Raw genomic sequence first — 19,197 nt, 5'->3', positions numbered from 1 at the left:
TCGTCTGTAACACTTTTGGACTTCCCTACTCTATCTGTGGCACCTACCCTCAAGCCAATTGGTTCCCACTGAGGACATACTGTACGTCCTCAAAACGAGACTGAAATGTATAGTTTCATAATTTTTTAAAGGTTATGTACTTTGTCAAAACAGCTGGGCACTGTAGCTTTTAGCAAATGTGTATCAAACAGGAGTAAATAGAGCATTTGTTGGGGACACCGGGCCAATATATATGGTTTGAATGGATCAATGTCGGTTTGGGTCTTTTCATGGTATTGGTTGACGGTAAGAAAAATACAGATTGTTGCAGCCTTTCTTCCAACTGTCTTGCATATGTATGTGTGCACATAGCAAGCAAAGCAAACCATCCCGACCACCCCTGACCCCGCTGCTGCGTCTCACATGAATCAAAGCACAACTGCCTTTTTTTTTTCAACAGTTACTTCCTGTCTCGTAACCAATAAGGAGGATGGACAAAGACCAGCTGGTAGCACAATGTCTCCATGCCTCTCTCCTCATCTCTCACACAAAAACACACATTAGCCAGTGTTTGTCTCGCGCTGTCACACTTGACCACATCCGCAGCAGAATTACTGCCTGTTTTTATGTGCCGCAATGTAACTCTGGAAGCATTTGCGTCACTGCAAGTTTACTTAAGGGTTGTAGAACAGTTCCGAGAAAGAGAGAGAGAGAAACAGAACATTTGTCATCATGAGGTTGACGGATGATCCGGTTCAGACCGCCACTTTCCGCTTACTTTCTCCAGCAACCTATATTTTTATGTTGCAGAGGAGATGTGCAAAAGCATTCATGTAATATATCAAACAACATTTTGTCCCCACCAAATCTTATGTATGAGGACATTTCTCGCCGAATTAGTTTCACTGTCTGATTCTAACTGCATGTCAGATGCTCAAGGTCTTACGGTTTGAGATACCTTTTATAGAGACTGATTCAAACCAAAGTTTTGCCAGAAAGACGAGGGAAGAGTGTGACGAACTGTACACTTCTTTCCTCAAAATTAAAAATGTAAAGCCTGGTGTCTGGCCACCAAAGGAATTTTCACCTTTGCTTTTTTTCCAAAGCGCTGAGATTGAAGCTCTAATTACACTCCAGCTCATTAAAGGTTAAAGCGTTCCGTCTTAGAGGATCGGAGGAAGGAACCAGACCTGAGCAGCAATAAGTTGAATCTTAAAATCATCAGGATAACAGTAGGAGAGTTAAAAGAGGGTTCACGCGACCCTGTGATGTGCACGGTGTCTTTGTTAACATCCTGGTCAAAGAAAAAACAGCTTAAAAGGGCAATCCTCTGTTAAATAGAACCTGCAGCACATGGAACAATCTGTACAAGCATCATGTCTGGCCAGTCCTCAAACGTGGAGGCTGAAAAGACGTAATCTTGTTAAAGTGCAGATGCGTTTGTTTATTTTTTCCCCCCAGTCATTGTAGGTGGGATGCCGAGATGTTTGAAAGGCAACATCACTGCTTTCAGTGCGCTATACTGTAATTACAGTGTGTTCGCTGTCTGACCTGCCAGACTCGATGAGACAGAGCCGACAGCAAACACGAATGCACAGCCTCCCACTGACGCTATGATTCATCCAAGTGGACTGTACACATTTCCTCTTATCTTATATAGGATCAACAGCTGTAACTTACGTAACGATCTGTAGGAAACACTCTGTGCTTGTCTATAAGAATTAACTAATATTTGTACATGCTAAAAGTAAGTGAAAGTGATATTATATGCATTTAAGTGCTTTACTTTTTAGTGACATGATGTTGCATTGTTCCATCCGTTCAGAAAAATATCTGCCTGTTTTGTTTTTTTAAGTACATTTAGCTGAATACATTTCTGATTTCTGCTTTTGATTACTTTCTTTTTGTTTGCTTTTATCTACTGCTTTTATTAAACATGAAATGTGTTTAATCGTGTACAACAAAAGAGACAACATAAAATGTTTTAACATGGACACACAGGACAGACAATAACGTGACGTGGAATAGAAATCAGAAACAGCCGCATGGAACAACAACATTTTCATAAACCAGTAGGCATCTCATGGGAGTTACGGTGAGAACACTTCAGCTTCATGAGAAATAGAACCAAAATGTAATTTTACTGAATCTGATTTGGGCCTCTCTCTTCTGAGAAATAATAACAGACATTAGACATCATAATCCCTCACAAAGATGTATTACCTTCCCAGACTTTGTTTAAGATAAAAACAGTGTGTGTGGAGGATTGTTTTTATTATGAATCAGGCCAATCTGTTAAACTGGGCTTCATGATACAGACAGATGATGCAGCTCAGAAAGGTCACCGTAGCATAAAACAAACACCAAACGTTGCCTGTTTTTATGTGAAAGAGATATCCTGGTCGTGTGAAAGCAATTTATTTTAAATCTGTCAATTAACAAAAGGGATCTTGCTCATTTTATTTTGTCTGGTTTGCTCCTGCTCTCATTATTCTTATTATGTTTTATTGTATTATATGTCTAACATATTTAGATTTTATTTGGCATCCGATTTCAACAATTTGAAAAGAGACACATTATCTCAAAATGTCCCCAAAACAAGCGGAGAATGTTGTCACACCAAGCCACAGTTCTCTGCCTTGTTTGTAATGCAAACACAAGCCAGGAGGCCGCTGTGTGGGGGCAGAGAGATTCATCTTTCGGGTCACTAAGGTGAGGAAAGGTTTTCAGGTTGCACTAAACTGAAGTCTTTCCCACTTCAGTGACGCAACGAAGACTTAATTTACATCGTGACAGGGCTCCTCTAGTGATGTGCACTTTCATACATGCCCGCATTAATAACGTCTAATACCATAATTGCCTTGGAACAAGAGTCCTCTCTGCCAAACTGAGAGCATCTGCTCAGTGATTCCACACACAGTCTGGAGGACATCATGGTGAGCAGCCTGTTGGTTATATTGTGTGTTTGTTCTCTTTTGAACTCACTCAGACAACACAGGTTTTTATCTTGGATGACTTGTACCATCGGCATCACGAGGAACAGAGGACACCACACCCTTGCATCCTCGCTCAGCAGCTGAGAGCAGAACAGCAGAGCCCAATGGTACAGTGGATGCCACATTGCTGCACAGATTTCTGGACACAAGGTTAGCAGGCCCACTTCTCCCCGTGGCTGAGCCAGATGGAGTTGAATTGCATTGGTCTCGACCACTTGGTCAACCGTCTGATGTTTTACCACTCTGTGCAAAAAATGAGGGATGTGTTATCAGCCTTCAAGCTCAAACATTCCTCACTTACAGATGTAACACTATCTTGGTAGAACATATCGTCAAGAAGAAAGCTGCTTTGTGAGACATGAACTTAAGGCCGGGCTCCACTATGGCTACATATAGAGCGCTTGAGTTGTTTTAGCACTGAAGGGAGATCCCACTATGGAGCTCTGAGAGCACTGCTCAGTTGCAGGCGGCACACTCCCTTGTTAAACTGAGGCAGACTGTATCCCCATTGCAACACCCTCTCCCCCTGAGATATAGCGGCAGTGTAATATGTAATTGACAATATTTGTGCATTCACAAGTGTCTTAGCAACAGCATTCTCCTAAATGCTTCCCCGACCTATATCCTGGTGTTTTGACTTAGGGGGTGTCTGGTGGGACACAGAAAGCAGTCTAGATTAGAACATTCAGCATGCTCCTTTCATCTCTCTCTCTCTATTTCAAAGCTCTTCATCTCCCCCTGGTGCTGTAGAAAAGAGGTGATTGCGGATGCAAAACAGAAAGTGACCCACATACCTCCTCTCCTGGTGTTCTATTTTCTTTAAATCTTTATTTTTCTTGGTTTGCCCTCCGGCCCAGGGGAGAAGCAAGAAGATACTACACTTACAACGTTCACAAATTATCTGAAAAACAGAGAAGCTGGGTCCATGTACTTTGTACTTTGAGACAATAAACCCAGTGTCAAGGGTTTAGGTATTTTATTATGGTTTATTATCTTGCATACATTCTTATTATATACTCTCAAAATGTCATATACAGTTTATACTTACATATGTGTCGTCATTGAATTGAAATAGGCCAACGACATACTGAGTACACCATTGCATGGGATTTTTTCTGGTCTGCAGTCAGAGCATCCTACTTTGCTTAAAACTTGAGAGAACATTCAAAAACCAATGAGAAGACCCAGACCTACAGATCAAAGCCAAATGTTGCTCTGAATGAGAGTTCATTTTTCCATTTTAGGCAATGACAGTGAGAGAATGGTTGAGGATGCCAAAGCTCTCATTCTCACTGCTTTACTTAGCACGCCAGAGCAAGTGAATGATCATCTGTGAACCAGCATAACAAAAAAAGAACTGATGCCATTGCCCATTTTTATTTTTTCACTTTCCTATAAACAAACACAAATCAAACAGCTGAGATGAAGTGGACATTGCACATATATTTTGCTGATTTTGCTGCACAACAATTTCCCTTTGGCATACATAAAGTTATATCTTATTTTATCCTGTTGCCCTCAGATACATAGGCTCATTTTAGTTTGTCTTGACTTGCCTAGTAAAATGTGGTAATCCATGGTCCAATGTCGTTTTATAATAAATAAAAGCATTAAAAAGTGTAAATCCATCCAATTATGTAGGGTACTTTTAACTCTACATAATTCATTACCAAGAAACAACGTTCGTTTTTAAAAGTTAAATGCAAGTGATGCCTGTCAGTGTTTCTATTTTTATAGATTTGATTGACGGCGCATTTACCCAATGGAAAGTCAACAAGGGATTTAGGGCGAATCGCCGTACAGCTGACGCTTCATTTCGGACCAATGAGGTTGTTGTTGTTGCAGGATGTAACCAATCACAGTGAGAGGGCGGGCTCCTGTTCAAGGAGCGCGAACGGTTAAGGACAAACGGGACCGAGAAAATGGGGAATATGGACGAGTTTAAATAGGGATTTAATGTAATATGGACACGATAAGCAGTTTTGATATCCAAATAAGTTTGGGCGTGTTTCATTTGTACGTCAGATGCCATGTTATTTAACGGTGAGCGCTACACCTATATTACACTAGTCGAAGCTAGTTTGTAATCACGTCAACTTGAGTTTTGGTAGCTATGCTAGCTAGCTGGTGTTAGCAGGATAGCTAGAAACATGAAGTGTCCTTAGTTGCATATGTTAATGGCGTCCCTGTGCCCACACACAGTGATATAACAGCGGACCTGAATACATTGGAGCAAGGCTGACCTGTGTTCATGGCTTATCGTTGAGTTAAGGTATCTGGGACACCGTAGTTGACGTTATGGCTCTACACAACTTGGTTTTTGTTGTCGATGTGGATTACAGAGATCAACTGGAAGTCAAGAACCATCTCCTGAAACGAGGAATATTACAAACCCTACTGCATTTCGGCTACAAGTATGGATTTGACAAAGTTCGCTGGGGTTATAAATTCTTTCAATCCAGGACTGGTCGCAATGCGAGCCTTCTATCAAGGGGATCGGACTTTAAGGAGCTACGCCACAAAACGTTTGAGGACTTTGAAATAGAGTTTAAAGCAAAGTTTGACCTGAAGGATAAACCGTGCCCGTCCCAGCAGCAGAAGCAGCAATACAATCATTCTGCCTCCGTTCAAAACGCACTCAAAGAGACCCTGCTGGACTTCCAGTGGGACAGACCAGACATCACATCTCCCACTAAACTGTCCTTGAGGCCGCGGAAGTCAAGCCGAGCTGGAAAGCCCAGCGTTTCACAGGAGGAGGATGTTTCAAACAACTGGAGGAATGTGGTGTTTGTTGTGTCGGAGTGTCCACGTTCCAGGACACAACTTGTGGACTATCTTTCTTTGGGAAACCGTGACCTGCCGACAGATGTGACAGAGCACATATTACCCAGGGTGCTTCACGACATGCTGATTCAGCGACAGGTAGTGCTGCACTGGATTGACAGTAGATCACATGTTCAGGTGAGTACTGTAGCAGTCGAGAATATTACTATAATGCACATGGACAAAATCTGAAATCACAACATATATAACAAGTAAGTTCATAATAAATCATTTCCATATAAATAGCTCTGCTTTCCAATGCTATTTTGTGTAACTTAGTTGTGGTAGTAAAGCAGGTAAGTGTCACTCACTGCTTTTATGTTGCTAATGCAGCCGTGGAAGCTCATATATCAACATTTAGGTTACTGTGTATCACACCTTTTGGCCTGTTGAGATAGAGATCAGTGTCAATTTAAGTATATCCTTTGGCCTTTACTGTCGTCAAATCTCAACTCAATTAAGCACCGATGTGAGATTTTTCAGTGACCTGTTGGGCAGCACCGATCTCATGAAAACACCAAATGAGGAAACAGATTTGTAGATATTTTAAAACCTGCATGATCACATCATTAACCTAAAATTACATCATACTCCGAGCTGTTTAATCATTCATTGGGAATTATAGAATAGCACCAATCCAAACAGGCTGTTAAAGCAAATTGGATATTTTGCCTTCTTGCAGGTCATGAGTTGTGACGATCACCTCGGCTTTGACAAGCTGTCTGAGGTCCTAGCTCAGCTGGGCGGCAGAGTGATCCCCGTGGTTGCAATGCTGAACCTCTGCTCTAGTCAGAATCCAGACGCAGGCTTCAGGAGAGAGGCTTTTGCATTCAAGTCCAGCATTGAATACCTGCTGTCTTCTGAAAGGCAGCACCGCTTGGCTTTTCCTGCCATAGGCGGTGTTCTGCGGTGGGACCAAGGTTGGTAACATGGAAGTGAACTCTTATCACCATCTGTTCTCACTCAAACAAGCCTGAAATAGTGCATCTGTTAAAACTATTGTGATGTAATGTGATCTATAGTTTTAATACATACACAAGATAATTGTGAGACTTTATACTGTACATCTTCATTATTTTAGGATTTAATCTTCTTCTAATCTTAGTCTTGATATGAGATGCAAGGGACATCAAGCACATTAAACATGAAGTTGAGAATGAACATTTAAGTGTGTTGTGTTGTTCTTCACCCTCCCAGGTGACAAGACACAGAGTTGTGGCATCATGGTTGAGCCAGTGTCTCGCAGACAGAGGCTTCTCCCAGAGTCGGTGGAAGTGTGTCTAACAGGAGTGCTGCGGGACTGGGATGACTCGTCACTCAGACAGACATCCACAGAGTCATGGGTGCTACAGTGCTCTAGCAGCAATGACCAGGGAGCAGCTGCTGCCTTTCAGCATCTCCTGATGGAGCTGTCTTCTCGTGCTCTGCACATGGTGAGACATCCAAACAGTGCTGTTTTTCCACAAGAGTCTCATTATCTCAGTTGGAAGAACACACAGCACTCTCTATCAACACTTCATCCCACAGTAACTCTTAATGAACTGGATGTCTTCATTTTTTTTACGTTTATGATTTACGTCGTTTAATTGTGTGTGTGTAGTTGTTGAGGGTGTAGAGATCAGGGGCTGGGAACAGGTTATGCAGTATATTGGCATGCCAATAGCCCAGTGGGGGTCAGGCCAAAGATGTCGACTCAAAATGAGTCATCTTACCAGGGACAGAGGAGAGGAGACAGGTGGTGGAGCGGTTTCCTCCGGTGATGATTTCTGGTCTTTGCTGGACTTCTCAGGACGGGTGTATTGGCACCGCAGCAATTTTTTGACGAAATAATTAATAATAATAATAAATCTCTTTGTTTTGACTTAATATTATGTTTTAAGGCAGTGATGTCGCCCGAGGAGCACAGGCTTTCGGTTCCACACACATACACGCATGCATTCTTTTTTTTATCGGGATCGGGTCTTCACAGAATGTTGTGGGGAAAAAATAACTCAACAGATACAGACCTACTATGTGTCAGGCGCACCGGTGCGACCCAAGAAAATGTTTACTTGCGCTTGATTAACCGTAACCTGCCCCTTTTCCCGCCTTGTGCTTGTTCTCCCAGCTCTCTGAGGTGAATGACAGCGGCCTGGTGTGCTCGGCTGTCCTCTCGCCCATGTCGCACTCGACAGCTCTGCTCACCGTCCTCCATTCTGAAGTCACTGAGCACGACCAGTTCCTCACCACCGAAGTCATTACACCGGCCACAGCGGAAACCTCGGCTGAACTGCCAGATATTGTGAGCAGTGTTCTGGGAGTAGTGTATGAGATCATGGAGGAGAAGGAGGAGGACACTGTTGATGGTGAGGATAGAACAAGATATAATATTTCGGTTCCAAAACATCTAACGGATATCTTTGGAAAAATGTCTGCGTATATTTATCAGTGTTTTGAAAAACACATTTGATTATGTCAGCAAAAATAGTTACCAAAAGGTTGGAGTTGACTTGTAGCTGTTAAAAGTAAACAAATCATTGGTTACATTAACTACACTTCAACAGGATGGTATAATATTCTTATTTTACTTTGTCATATGTTATGGTAGATGGCTATTTTAATTTGAATCTATGTGCATGCCTCATTAAAATATTGCAAATATTAGAGACATCAAAACGTTTAAATGTGTTTGATGGCTACAGTATATGTTTTATTTATAATGTAGGTTGTATTGCTCGCTGTTAATTGTTTTATTTTTTTTATTGCTCAGACCAACCAAAGGATCATCCGGTTCCTGAGTGGGCTCAGCAGGAAGTCAGCCATTGCCCCCTGACAACTGGCGTGTTGGAGAGTTGGTTCCCTCAGTCAGACCAGTCAGGAGTGAGTTCCCAGCTAATGGAGTCAATGAGGTAAGATTTCAATTGTTGGTAGAATTTCTACTTGGCACTTTTGACACAAGAATTTCTGTTAAGTTTTAAACACAACTCTTGGCACAAAAAGTGACTTATGGTCCTGTTGTTTTACTTACTTTGTTGAGCAGGTTGCTGGATGCAGTGCCAGAGCAGAGGGACGAGGAGGAGCTGTCTGTCCTCCAGCAGGAGCTGATCAGCGGTCTGGCTGAATTGTATCAAACATCCTGGGGAGCAGATGCCAAGAGGGGCAAGAAACGTGAGGAAGCCCATCTCAATTTTTATGCACATTCCAGGAATTCTACAAAGGTTGAGAAATTTGTAAAAGTATTAAAGTTAAATTTAGAATATTGGGACTTACCAATTATCCTTTTAAGTATAATGAAAGTGTTTAAATTGTGAGAAAATGGTTTAGTTTCCAGTATGTTCTTATCGAGATGTTATCACGAGGGAACACGGCACGAAATGTTGATCTGAACATTTCCCATCCTTGATCTACAGGTGGCGCCCAGCGCACACCGGTGAAACGGAAGATGAAGACAATGAGCCGCTCATTGCAGATGCTGAATGTGGCGCGGCTGAATGTCAAAGCCCAAAAGAACCAGGCCGAGGCGGAGCAGCTTGGTGCCGAGTGCAGAGGGCCAGAGAGACCGGGGAAGAGACGGTCAAGTGACCGGAACAAGTCTGAAGGAACTACCACCATCAGTGAGTGTCTCTGTTAAATCAATCCTCAAATGATCACCCTGTTAAAGTGGATACGCATATTTCCTAAAGTTTCAAAAGTCAACGTTTTGAGAAAGTTGCACATCTAATGTACCTTCTCCCGTGTTGCCCAGGTTTCGCTAGTGAGGCAGAGCTGCTGTCCCATCTGAAGTGCAGTTATGAGAAGACGATGGCAGAGAGAGACTCGTCCCTCCTCACCGGTGTCCACCAGCTCCTGTTCACTGTGAAAACCTTCCTCGGGACAGAATCAGACCTGCAGGTGAGACATCCAGCTTTATGTGTTCTTCAAGACTAGGACCTGACCCTCTTTCATCGTTACAGCAGATTATTGTCTTACTCTGGATTAACTGATAGAGGCTTGTGCTGCACAATTGTGGATAGTCATACATTGTGATTTCAGTTTTTATTTACATGTATGACTGATTTTAAACGGTGGATATGGAGCAGCCAGCTCGTAGCCATCTAGGGAGGTCCAGAGACAGAGAACCGGAGTAAACTTTGACAACGTAATGCTTCAGCCACACACATTCTGCCATGCTTTAATGCTACACTGCTTACAGAAAATGAGCCCAACAGTGGGCTGGTAGCCTATATATTGGTTTCAAATAACATAGGGCAATGTAAACAAGGATAACTCATTCATTCATAAACATCTCTGTGGCTTGTTAATGCTTATGAAAAGCAGGGACTTTTCCTGTCAGAATAATGTAAACTGTAAGTGCGTCACATAAAGTGCCTATAAGTCCAATGTTATTCATTTGCATATGTAAGATGTTATCCCTTCTTTGCAGGTGAAGACCTCCCTGTTTGTCCAGCAGCACCTTCTCAAGTCCGGCAAATCAGTCAGGCAGCTCTATGGCTCGGCTGCTGACGTCGATGGCAAAGTCAGAGAGTGAGTGCTTTGTACCTTTTGTGTGTTGTCTTTGTTTTTAGAGTCAGTAAAACTCAGCTCACCAGCCACTTTAACACCCGTCTGTGGGCATACTGGCTCTCTCCGAGGTGTGAAAATGTGCTTGTGTGTTTCTGCTCATCCTCCTTCATAAATCACGGTTCTATTCCACGGTCAAATGAATTGTATTTATGTGTCAGTAACACAGGTTGTGTCCTCTAGGTGCAAGCTTCAGGCGCTGCTGAGGTTGGACTTGTGCAGACTTTTCTCCACGGAGCAGTCTGACTCACTGGATGTTGATCAGATGACAGAGGAGGTAAGATGCTCGCCTTTGAGTCACTGGTGCAGTTGAATCTTCTTACGGAGTATGTCGTGTAGCAGTGATTCTTTGCACACTATGAATAACAGGTGCTTCTGTCAGTATTTGGCTGGTTGTTATTGTTCTTCTTAGACTGACGGTAAACAGAATCATTTATTTCATAGATTGTTAACATCACAAAATATCAGATCTCCGATTGTATGGAAATATTCCCATATTTAATGTATTTGTATTAACATCCTGTTTGACCAGCAAAGTTTATTGTTAAAGTAAATTCTTACCTCTTCTGCTCCTCAGGTGGCTGAAATGCTCAGGATTATCTCCTTAACTAAAGACCCAGTTTGCCTCGCAAGGTTCCTGGGAGATGAAGTCCTCCCAGGGTGAGTGTGTGAGGGGCTGCAGGGATGGGATTCTTTGTTCTTTGGACCCAGATCAGTGAAAAGAAGAATAAATACATTGTGTTATGCTTGAGTAAATGTATTGACTGCATTGCTGATTTGTTTGGAAACAAAGTAGATAATATTGCATCACAGCATTGATTTGTAATAGGAAACAGTGGTTTGAAGTGAGCTTCCTCCTCTATAGTTGTTACATTAGTCTGTCTGTGTCATGGCAGCTTCCTGACCGCCGTCCCCAGAGTGCTTGCAGACATCTACCACAGTCTGGGCACCCAGCTCCCTGAGGCTCTGGTGGCTGTTCTGCCTTCTGACTTCTTCAGCGACGAGTCGGTGTCCAAGGACAGCGTTTCTCCGTCAGCCTCCTCACCGCCTCTGTCCACACGCAGCATGCTTTCAGACGGCAGTGATCGTCTGCAGGACCTGCGAAACCGCTCCGCCAGCAAGAGGAGGTGAGGTGGAGGCTGAATGTTGGCTGGAATGACACTCGTGTTGTTCTGGAAAGGCCTGGAATGAATAAATAAATAAAAAACTTAGATACTACAACAAGGAGCAAACTAAGCAGATTATGTTCTTTCAATTTTACTGGAATAGATTCATAATCAATTGTATTGTTTAATGAGATGTATATTTTGTGAGATAAATATGTCCGAGTATTAAGGGTTCTTTGCGCTGCTTTTTTTTTTTTTAGCAGTGGGATGCTGACTCGTCACCGCAGCATGACTGAATCATCACAGAGTCTTCGCCAAATAGAGATCCCCAAAAAGACTACAAGAGCTGTAAGATGACCAAAGATACTTATGATATTTCTGTTGGATTATTATAAAACTTTGTTCAAGTAGTATTTTCACAACACCTCATCCAAAGGTGTGTAGACATTTAAATGTGTTACTGATCGTCTCATTTCTCAAATGCTTACTGAGTTGACGTGTGAAGACCATCGCCTAAATAACACACCTGAGATGACATTTGCAAAACATTTTCTTGGTTATTTTAGCAAATCCATATGTCTTCACCTGATTTATTGTGTTTTCTTTAGTCCAAATCAAAGGTCTCCGTTGCTTTGGAGAAACCTGTTGCAGAACCACAACCTAAACCTCAGAAACAAGAAACGCAAGGTATGTTCTACTTTACTTCTAACTTGGACACAAGCAGCGCCACCTGCCTCCTCAACCCGCAATCTCATCTTTTGACTGATTTAAACTGAATTGAGCCTGTTTTTCTTCACAAAAACAGCAAACTAGAAACTCTTTCCATCCTGCTTCCTGCTTTCAAGCTGACCTGGGGAGATTGTTTTGTAGTCTAAAGGCAGATGTTGGGAACAGTATCAACGTAGACATTTAGTAATATCGGGTCGAGAGTCCTAAATACAGACCTTTTGATCGTCTACAGAGGTGACGAAGGTGAGAAGAAACCTGTTCAACGAAGAGATCGTTTCCCCCTCAAAGAAAGCCAAGCTGCCAAGGAGCCAGTCTGTGTCCGCAGTGGAAGGCTTGAAACGCAAGCGGGCTCCTGAATCTGAAGGTAGACATTTAATTATTGCAGATCCATTGGAAGAAAGGCCGGCAGAGGACCTTTTACTTTCAGTGTTTAGCATTTAGCCTTGTTGTTGACTGTTAGACTGACCGTTAGGCAGACGTTTAGTGTGTTTTTTCTGATCCCCTCCAAACATTCTGTTAATTGTTTTCAAATTCTTGCTTTTCAGAGAGGCACAAACTTCTGACGAAGAAAGTGTGTGAAACACCTCACCACAAGCAAGTGTCCAGTCGCCTCCTACACAGACAGAAAAGAGGACGGTATGTATAACAGTTTGCCTCATCGAGGCTTTTTTAAAAGTAATTCTACGTATTTTATGATCTGAAGATGCTAATTATTGTGTTGTGTTTTTGTTTTCAGGAGCTCTGTCCCATCTGAGGAGTGCATCGTGGAAGAGTCGCCAGTAAAGCCTGCAGACGGTATTTTACTGATGTCACAGTCTTTTGTTGTTTTTATCGCACACAATACATTTACATGAATGTGAGAATTACACTCTGGCTTTGTCTGGTGTTTAAGTACACAACAAAAGTATGTGTAGTCTTTTGAAATGAAGTAAATAATCCAAGATTTAAACACAGCAGAAGTCTTGGGGTTCTATGTTGTTAACGTATATTTATTTAAAAATCTACATGAACAGAAACTGAATCTGTTTCTCACATTACTTATTATCTTAATCTTGCATTCAGCCATTGACTTAACTCACTTAAAAATACATTATTTTTGTATGCTTTTCACTCCTCTGTCGTTTGACAATTGATTTTACTTGTTTTGTTTCCTTGAAACACATAACTCACTAACATAAGTCCTCCTGTGCTTTGGTTTTGCATCAGACCTGAGGAGGAGCCCACGGATAAAGGCGTTTGCTCGAAGACACTCAAACGTCTTCTACTCAAGTTCTCAACCTCGCTCCCGCAACCTGGACAGGGCTCTCTCTGCGTCGCAGCTTTCTCTCAGCGACGGCAGAATCAGTGAGGTTAACGTAAAGACAGTTCGGTCTCCCATGCGTCTTCTTTTTGGGGCTGCTGATTCCTCCAGTTGTCCGTCTGACCGGTCTTGTGCAACCAGGGTCACCAGGTCCCGGCTGTCCACAGACTCCAGTGTCTTTGAGGTAAGTTCTTTCTTTTCGGTACTCGGTATCATGTATCAACTCAGTTGGTATCTGTATCATTATAAGGCTACTGGTATTGTAATTTAAACAACACCCAACGCTGTGTAAAGTGCTACCACAGCAAATGTGTTTTTCTATTTCTGGTGGATTATTATACAAAGCAGCTGGTTTCCGATGCCTCTAAGTGGCCAAACAAATCAAGTTATTGCAGGTTTAATGGATTTTTTTTCTGTGTTTGTTTCAGAGTCCAAATAAAACTCCAACAAGGTCACCTGGCAAACGTGGGAGAGCCATGCATGAGATCACAACACCCAAGACCCCTCGAACCCCAAGGTCCCCCAAGACCCCCCCTCCATCAAGGATGCGTGTTTTCCCTGTTGCACAGAGCCCTGTAGCAGGTAGCTCTCGTGAACTTGGTCCGGCTCTGAGAGGCAGTCCTTTTAGATCTCCAGCCAGACAGACTCTGTTGGTAGAGACACCTACCAAGGAGAGCCCACTGAAGGGAATCCTCCGGACTCCAGTCAAGGCCTTGGTCGAATGCCACTCCGCTTCTGGATTACATCTTCTCAATAGCCCGATTTCTAAGACTCCAAAGAAGAGTGTCACGTGGTCTCCGTCCCCTCGAAAATGCCGAGTGGCAGAAAACAGTGTTGCTTTCAAGGTGCCAGAGTCTCCTCGTACCGCGTCCCGCACGTCGCCTAGACTGTTGAAAACTCCCAGCAAGCTCAGCAGTCCTGTCAAAGGCACAAACACTAAGAGAGACATTTTCAAGACCCCAGACAAGACTTGTCAAGTGAGCCTAGTGAGGGTTTCTGAAAATGTAATTTTGACACTTGAAAAACATCAGAGGTCATCTGAAAAAGTTCACAACAGGATGAAAACACCTGACAAAGGTGACGCTGTCTGTCTACTGGAAATGCCTCCTCCGCCATGCACACCACCTCCAGTCCACCACCTCTCACCTCTCACTAGAACGCAACCCAAGACCCCTAGTCCTCCTCACAAAATGATCACTCGCTCTGGACGAACTCCAGGCAAAAGTTCAAACGTTGCATCCCCGTGTAGGCCAGTATTGACACCAGCGGCATGTACTAGTAGTTCAGAAAGTTCAGACACTTCAGCTAAGTCCCTGAGAAGAACACGGTCGGGTCAAGGTGCTGAAACCACCAGATCCCAGTCGAGTGAGAATGTTGTGGAAAAGAACATGCAGTCGGATACACAAGACGAGGTGGTACGAGCCCAACCTTCCCAAACCTCTGAAACGGACTCTCGTTCCCACACAGATTCACAGCAGTTTGACTCTTCGTGTTTTACCTTCGCGTCCACAGACGATGACAGTATGGACATCATAGATGCTGCAGTTGTAAAGACCCAGTTTAGCGGAGGTATCAAAATGAACATAAGCTTTTCACGGAAGCCCTCGAAGTCCAGTGAAGACTTTTTGCCAAACGAAGTCGCTCCTGAATCCCTCGTGCCAACGCAAGGCACACCTGGCCGGATCTACGGCTTCCGGCAGACCCCGGACCGCCAACAGAGGGAGGCTGCTGCTCGCTTGGGCTACGGGAACGAATCCCCTCGGTTTTCAACCCCTAGAGGCCCCGCAAGGCCGAGTCGACAAAAGGGCATGGTGACTCCGAATCCTCTGACTTACCAAGTTGAATTGGAAATGCAAACATCAGGACTTCCCAAGCTCAAAATCAAACGCACAGATTCCATGAATGCGGGCGATTCAGGAGCTCGGAGCCCTTTAGTTTGTGTGAAACCTTCTCAGCTGGAAAGCCCCATGGCTTTGTTCTCTAAGCACAGAGATCCTGGATGTGTCTCGCCGTCCACCTGTACTCATGTCACCCCGGCCAAGAGCACGCCTGGAAAAGGTGGAAGCGTCCAAACTTACATCTGCCAGTCTTACACCCCTACACGCCATCCTGCGGGAACCATGTCTCCGGTGGCAACTGCAGACATCATTCCCCTCACTCCTTCCCCTCAGAGTGTAGGGAAGGTGACCCCGGACAACTTCAGCAGCTGGCCGCGCAGGAAGAGGGCTCAGATTGGTGTGGGCAAGGATCGCGGCCCGAAGGGGGAGCCGTTGCTGGCGGAACTGCTGGAGGAAGCCGAGCTCGGAGTTAGCAGACTGCAGGACGTGGACGACGCGGACGAGCCTTCAAACTACAAAGCCGCAATATTTTCTCTGGCTTCCAAACAGTCCTCCCCAGCTGGGGCAGATGTGTCCCCTCTTTCCTCAGTGGAAGACTTGTACTGGAGGGAGAAGCTGGCTCAGCAGACGGATCCTCAGAGAGCAGAAGAAGACGTCATCTGGGCCGCTGGAAGTGGAGACGTCAAGTCCAGTAAGCTATGGTTCCCCACATCACAGCTGAGATCCCTTACATAGCTTCTAGATTCTAAATCAGTATTTACTGTGCGTTCACACGTGTAAAGTTGTGATGAATGCATGTTATGTTGTTTGGTTGATCGATGACTGAAATTCAATATTATATTATATATATTTTATTATGTGTTTCCTGCCTTTTGACAGCCGCGACTCCTCCCAGCTCAAAGGTGAGGAAGCCGGTCACAACGAGTGGGATTCTGGCCCTCACTCACTCTCCACTGTTGTTCAAGAGCAGAACGGGCTCTTCTACTCAGAGAACGCCACATTTTAAAGGTAAGATCTCTAACGCTCGTGTCTTTACAGTTCTCTTTTTATTTTGACCAGTTAATTAAGTTGTCAAACGTCTTGTTTTGATTGACCAAAACAGTCCAAATAACAAAACTAAATGCGTTGGAGGTCCTTTCATTTGAGAGGCTGGAGTCAAAGAATATTGGGATTGTTTCTGCTTATTTCAATTATTATTCTGTACATCGACATATTGATTAATTGACTAATCGTTCCAGTTGCATCCTTAGTCACAGTGTCTCGGTGTTCGACTGTCCACATGCTCTTATCCATGAGGTGTGTTTCTTCCAAGTCAACCCAACATATGATCAATACAATGAACCTGACGTTACCCGACAATCCTCGTTCTTTCCTAAACGTTGTAGATGAGGCCTCATCGGGGAGGGAGGTGGACGGAGTGGACGGCTCTCCCTTCAGCCAGCCGATCCGAAGCTCAAACACGGGGAAGACCTACAGCAGGAAGAGGCTGCTTCACTGAACCGTCAGAAAGATGATCCGTTCTGTGTTTCTACTGTCAAGTTCTCCGCCATGTTTCATCAGGAGTCCTTTTGATGAAAGATGTCTTTGAAGCCCCGCTTGAAAGCCCTCTGCACATGAATGAGTGTCCCTTTCAGCCCCGAGCGTTTCTGTTCTAACCGGTGGTCTTTTGTTTTAATCATGACATTTTAAGACCGTAGTCTGGCTGAGCACCGAGGTGAGAAGCTATGCAGTTCTGCCGAGATGTTTAAAACTTTTCCTGTTTCATGGTTTTCTCATTCAAAGTAGGCCGTGTTCTCTGCACGGGTCTCTGTGAAGTTAACACGTTGGAAATGGTGATATTACGTCATCGTTGTTTTTCAAAGTTGTAATCAGCAAATTTACAATCAAGTCTAAAGTTTGTTGATATACTGTTCATGTTTATTTATTTGTTTGTTTTTGTCATAAACCTGCTTTTAAGTGACAGGGAATGGCCTCATGATTGATTCAGATTGTAAATATGTTATATAAATAAATATCAGTTTTCTTAATTAACTTATTGAGAATGTGTTTTCTTTATCCTGTACTTTTCCTGCTTTGTCAGGATTCACTTGTTTTTTTGAATAATTGACAAAGCAGGAAAAACTTTGTACAGAAATGCAAACCACCACCTTTCACTGTACAGACTTTCTTCTCCGAGTGACTTTTATCATTCAACTTTATCAGCGACCAGCAAATACAGGAGAGCTTCTCGTAATCACACACCTGTTCAAAGGTCAGTTCTCCGGAGGTATAAAGTACAGTAGGATTGTTGCACACAACTAATTATATTTGAATAGCTGCAGATAAGCTTCATGATTATGGTCTGATCAGGAATTAGATTTTATGTATTTCATCAGAACGACTTATTGTTTCAATAAGTCATTTAAGGTGACACGGCTCTTATGTGTGCTGTGTTTCTATACCAGTTCATTATGGCGTACAGTACACGCTGCCACCGAAACACCATTCCACCCAGTGGAACAAACAGGTCTTTTTTTAATAACAGACATTTGAATTTGTCACAGTAGGAAGATTACAAAAGAAATTCCTGTTTAAGTTTTGTCCAAATGTATTAAAGAGGTTTCGTTTTTACCAATTTGCTGGTGCACAGATTCTTTATTTAATAACGGCTCAGTACGTTTATATCTATGTATTTCTTTGTTACATTTATTTTCAAAAAGTTAGGAAAGCAATGTTTATTAAGTCGAGCCTGACGTCGCCTTAATGTTGGTAATCAAACAGCGGTATCATATTAGCCGACACTCAAAGCTCCGGGATCGGGACTGAAAAAAATCTGATCAGTTTTCCTGATTTGTTCAAATACATCTTTCTGTGTGTTAATTACTAATTCCATGTACTGCAGGAATGCCTATGAACTTTGATCCTACTGAATGCCCACTATTTCCTCTCTAACCCACAGATTACTGAATGATCCTCCAGAAGGAGCTCAGGAGTAGGAAACCGTTTGACTTCTGTCTGGAAACAAGAGACTGAAGGGGCCGCTGTCAGGAGGTCCGGTCTGTAACTGCACATGTGCACAGATCTTATTGCTGACTGTTGCCAAATTAATATTCAAATTAAAAGTTATTTTGACAACAATGAGGCAAATTAAATGTAAATGTCACCATGCAGCTGTTTAGGTCACATAGTTATGTGGTCATGCTTAAACACCACTGACAAGTCTGCATTAGTCAGATGAGGTCACAAGAGTGACTGATCTGAGGTCTGTGATGCCAAGCTTTGAGTTTCAGGTGTCGCCGTCTGTAGTTATTGCTTTGATACAATCATTTTTTTAAATGATTATTTATTATTAAGAATCATATCAGAAAAATTGAGGGGTACTCTCAGATGTTTTCTGAAATGATGATTGCTAAAGGTTGGAGGTCATACGTTGTGTTACCTTTAGTGAAATGCACCTTTATCATATTGAACAGTGGAACCTGAGCTCCTCTAGAGTTAACTTAAGGCACATCAGCCGTGACGCATCGCTGTGAGGAAGTTGCAGCAGTTTTTTATGGTCTGAATGACTGAATTAACCTTGAGATAAGTTTTAATGCAAAATAAAAAATAAATCCCTGTTATCCTTTTGAAATAACCAATAAGTGACTGCATCGTGTGTTTTAGGATCGCGTGGTGTGAAACCTTTCCAGTGCTGCAGCCCTAACATAACGCACTGAAGTCCTTCATGAATTCCCATCACGTTTGTCCACCACTGTGAAGGTAGATACAATCAGATGCGTGACTTCCTGTACAAAGCAAATTTCACAATAAAACCCCTTCGTGATTGCTGACTATTGTAGAGTGTTTGCTTTGGTTTGCATCTGCAATTGTTCCCCTTTAAGTTTAGCTTTGAGCTTCTTTCTGTCTGC

At 43.1% G+C, this 19,197-nt stretch overlaps 1 protein-coding gene across 1 annotated transcript; it reads left to right on the top strand.

Annotated features, from left to right (window-relative positions):
• Nucleotides 1-5,273: 5,273 nt before the first annotated feature.
• On the top strand, nucleotides 5,274-17,276 carry ticrr (TopBP1-interacting, checkpoint, and replication regulator; the record flags this gene model as incomplete). Its single annotated transcript, XM_079272888.1, has 21 exons — nucleotides 5,274-5,936; nucleotides 6,481-6,718; nucleotides 6,996-7,231; nucleotides 7,906-8,143; nucleotides 8,548-8,686; nucleotides 8,818-8,945; nucleotides 9,188-9,391; nucleotides 9,523-9,668; nucleotides 10,201-10,301; nucleotides 10,521-10,614; nucleotides 10,915-10,997; nucleotides 11,234-11,464; nucleotides 11,704-11,791; nucleotides 12,052-12,130; nucleotides 12,405-12,536; nucleotides 12,718-12,808; nucleotides 12,909-12,967; nucleotides 13,379-13,656; nucleotides 13,901-16,001; nucleotides 16,190-16,318; nucleotides 16,696-17,276. The coding sequence occupies 21 exons, from the start codon at nucleotides 5,274-5,276 to the stop codon at nucleotides 16,806-16,808; spliced, it is 5,571 nt and encodes a 1,856-aa protein (XP_079129014.1). The 3' UTR covers nucleotides 16,809-17,276.
• Nucleotides 17,277-19,197: the final 1,921 nt, after the last annotated feature.

Source organism: Melanostigma gelatinosum (genome assembly GCF_949748355.1).
Source record: "Melanostigma gelatinosum genome assembly, chromosome: 1".
Taxonomy (NCBI): Eukaryota; Metazoa; Chordata; class Actinopteri; order Perciformes; family Zoarcidae; genus Melanostigma; species Melanostigma gelatinosum.
This window is presented reverse-complemented; position numbering and strand designations above follow the sequence as displayed.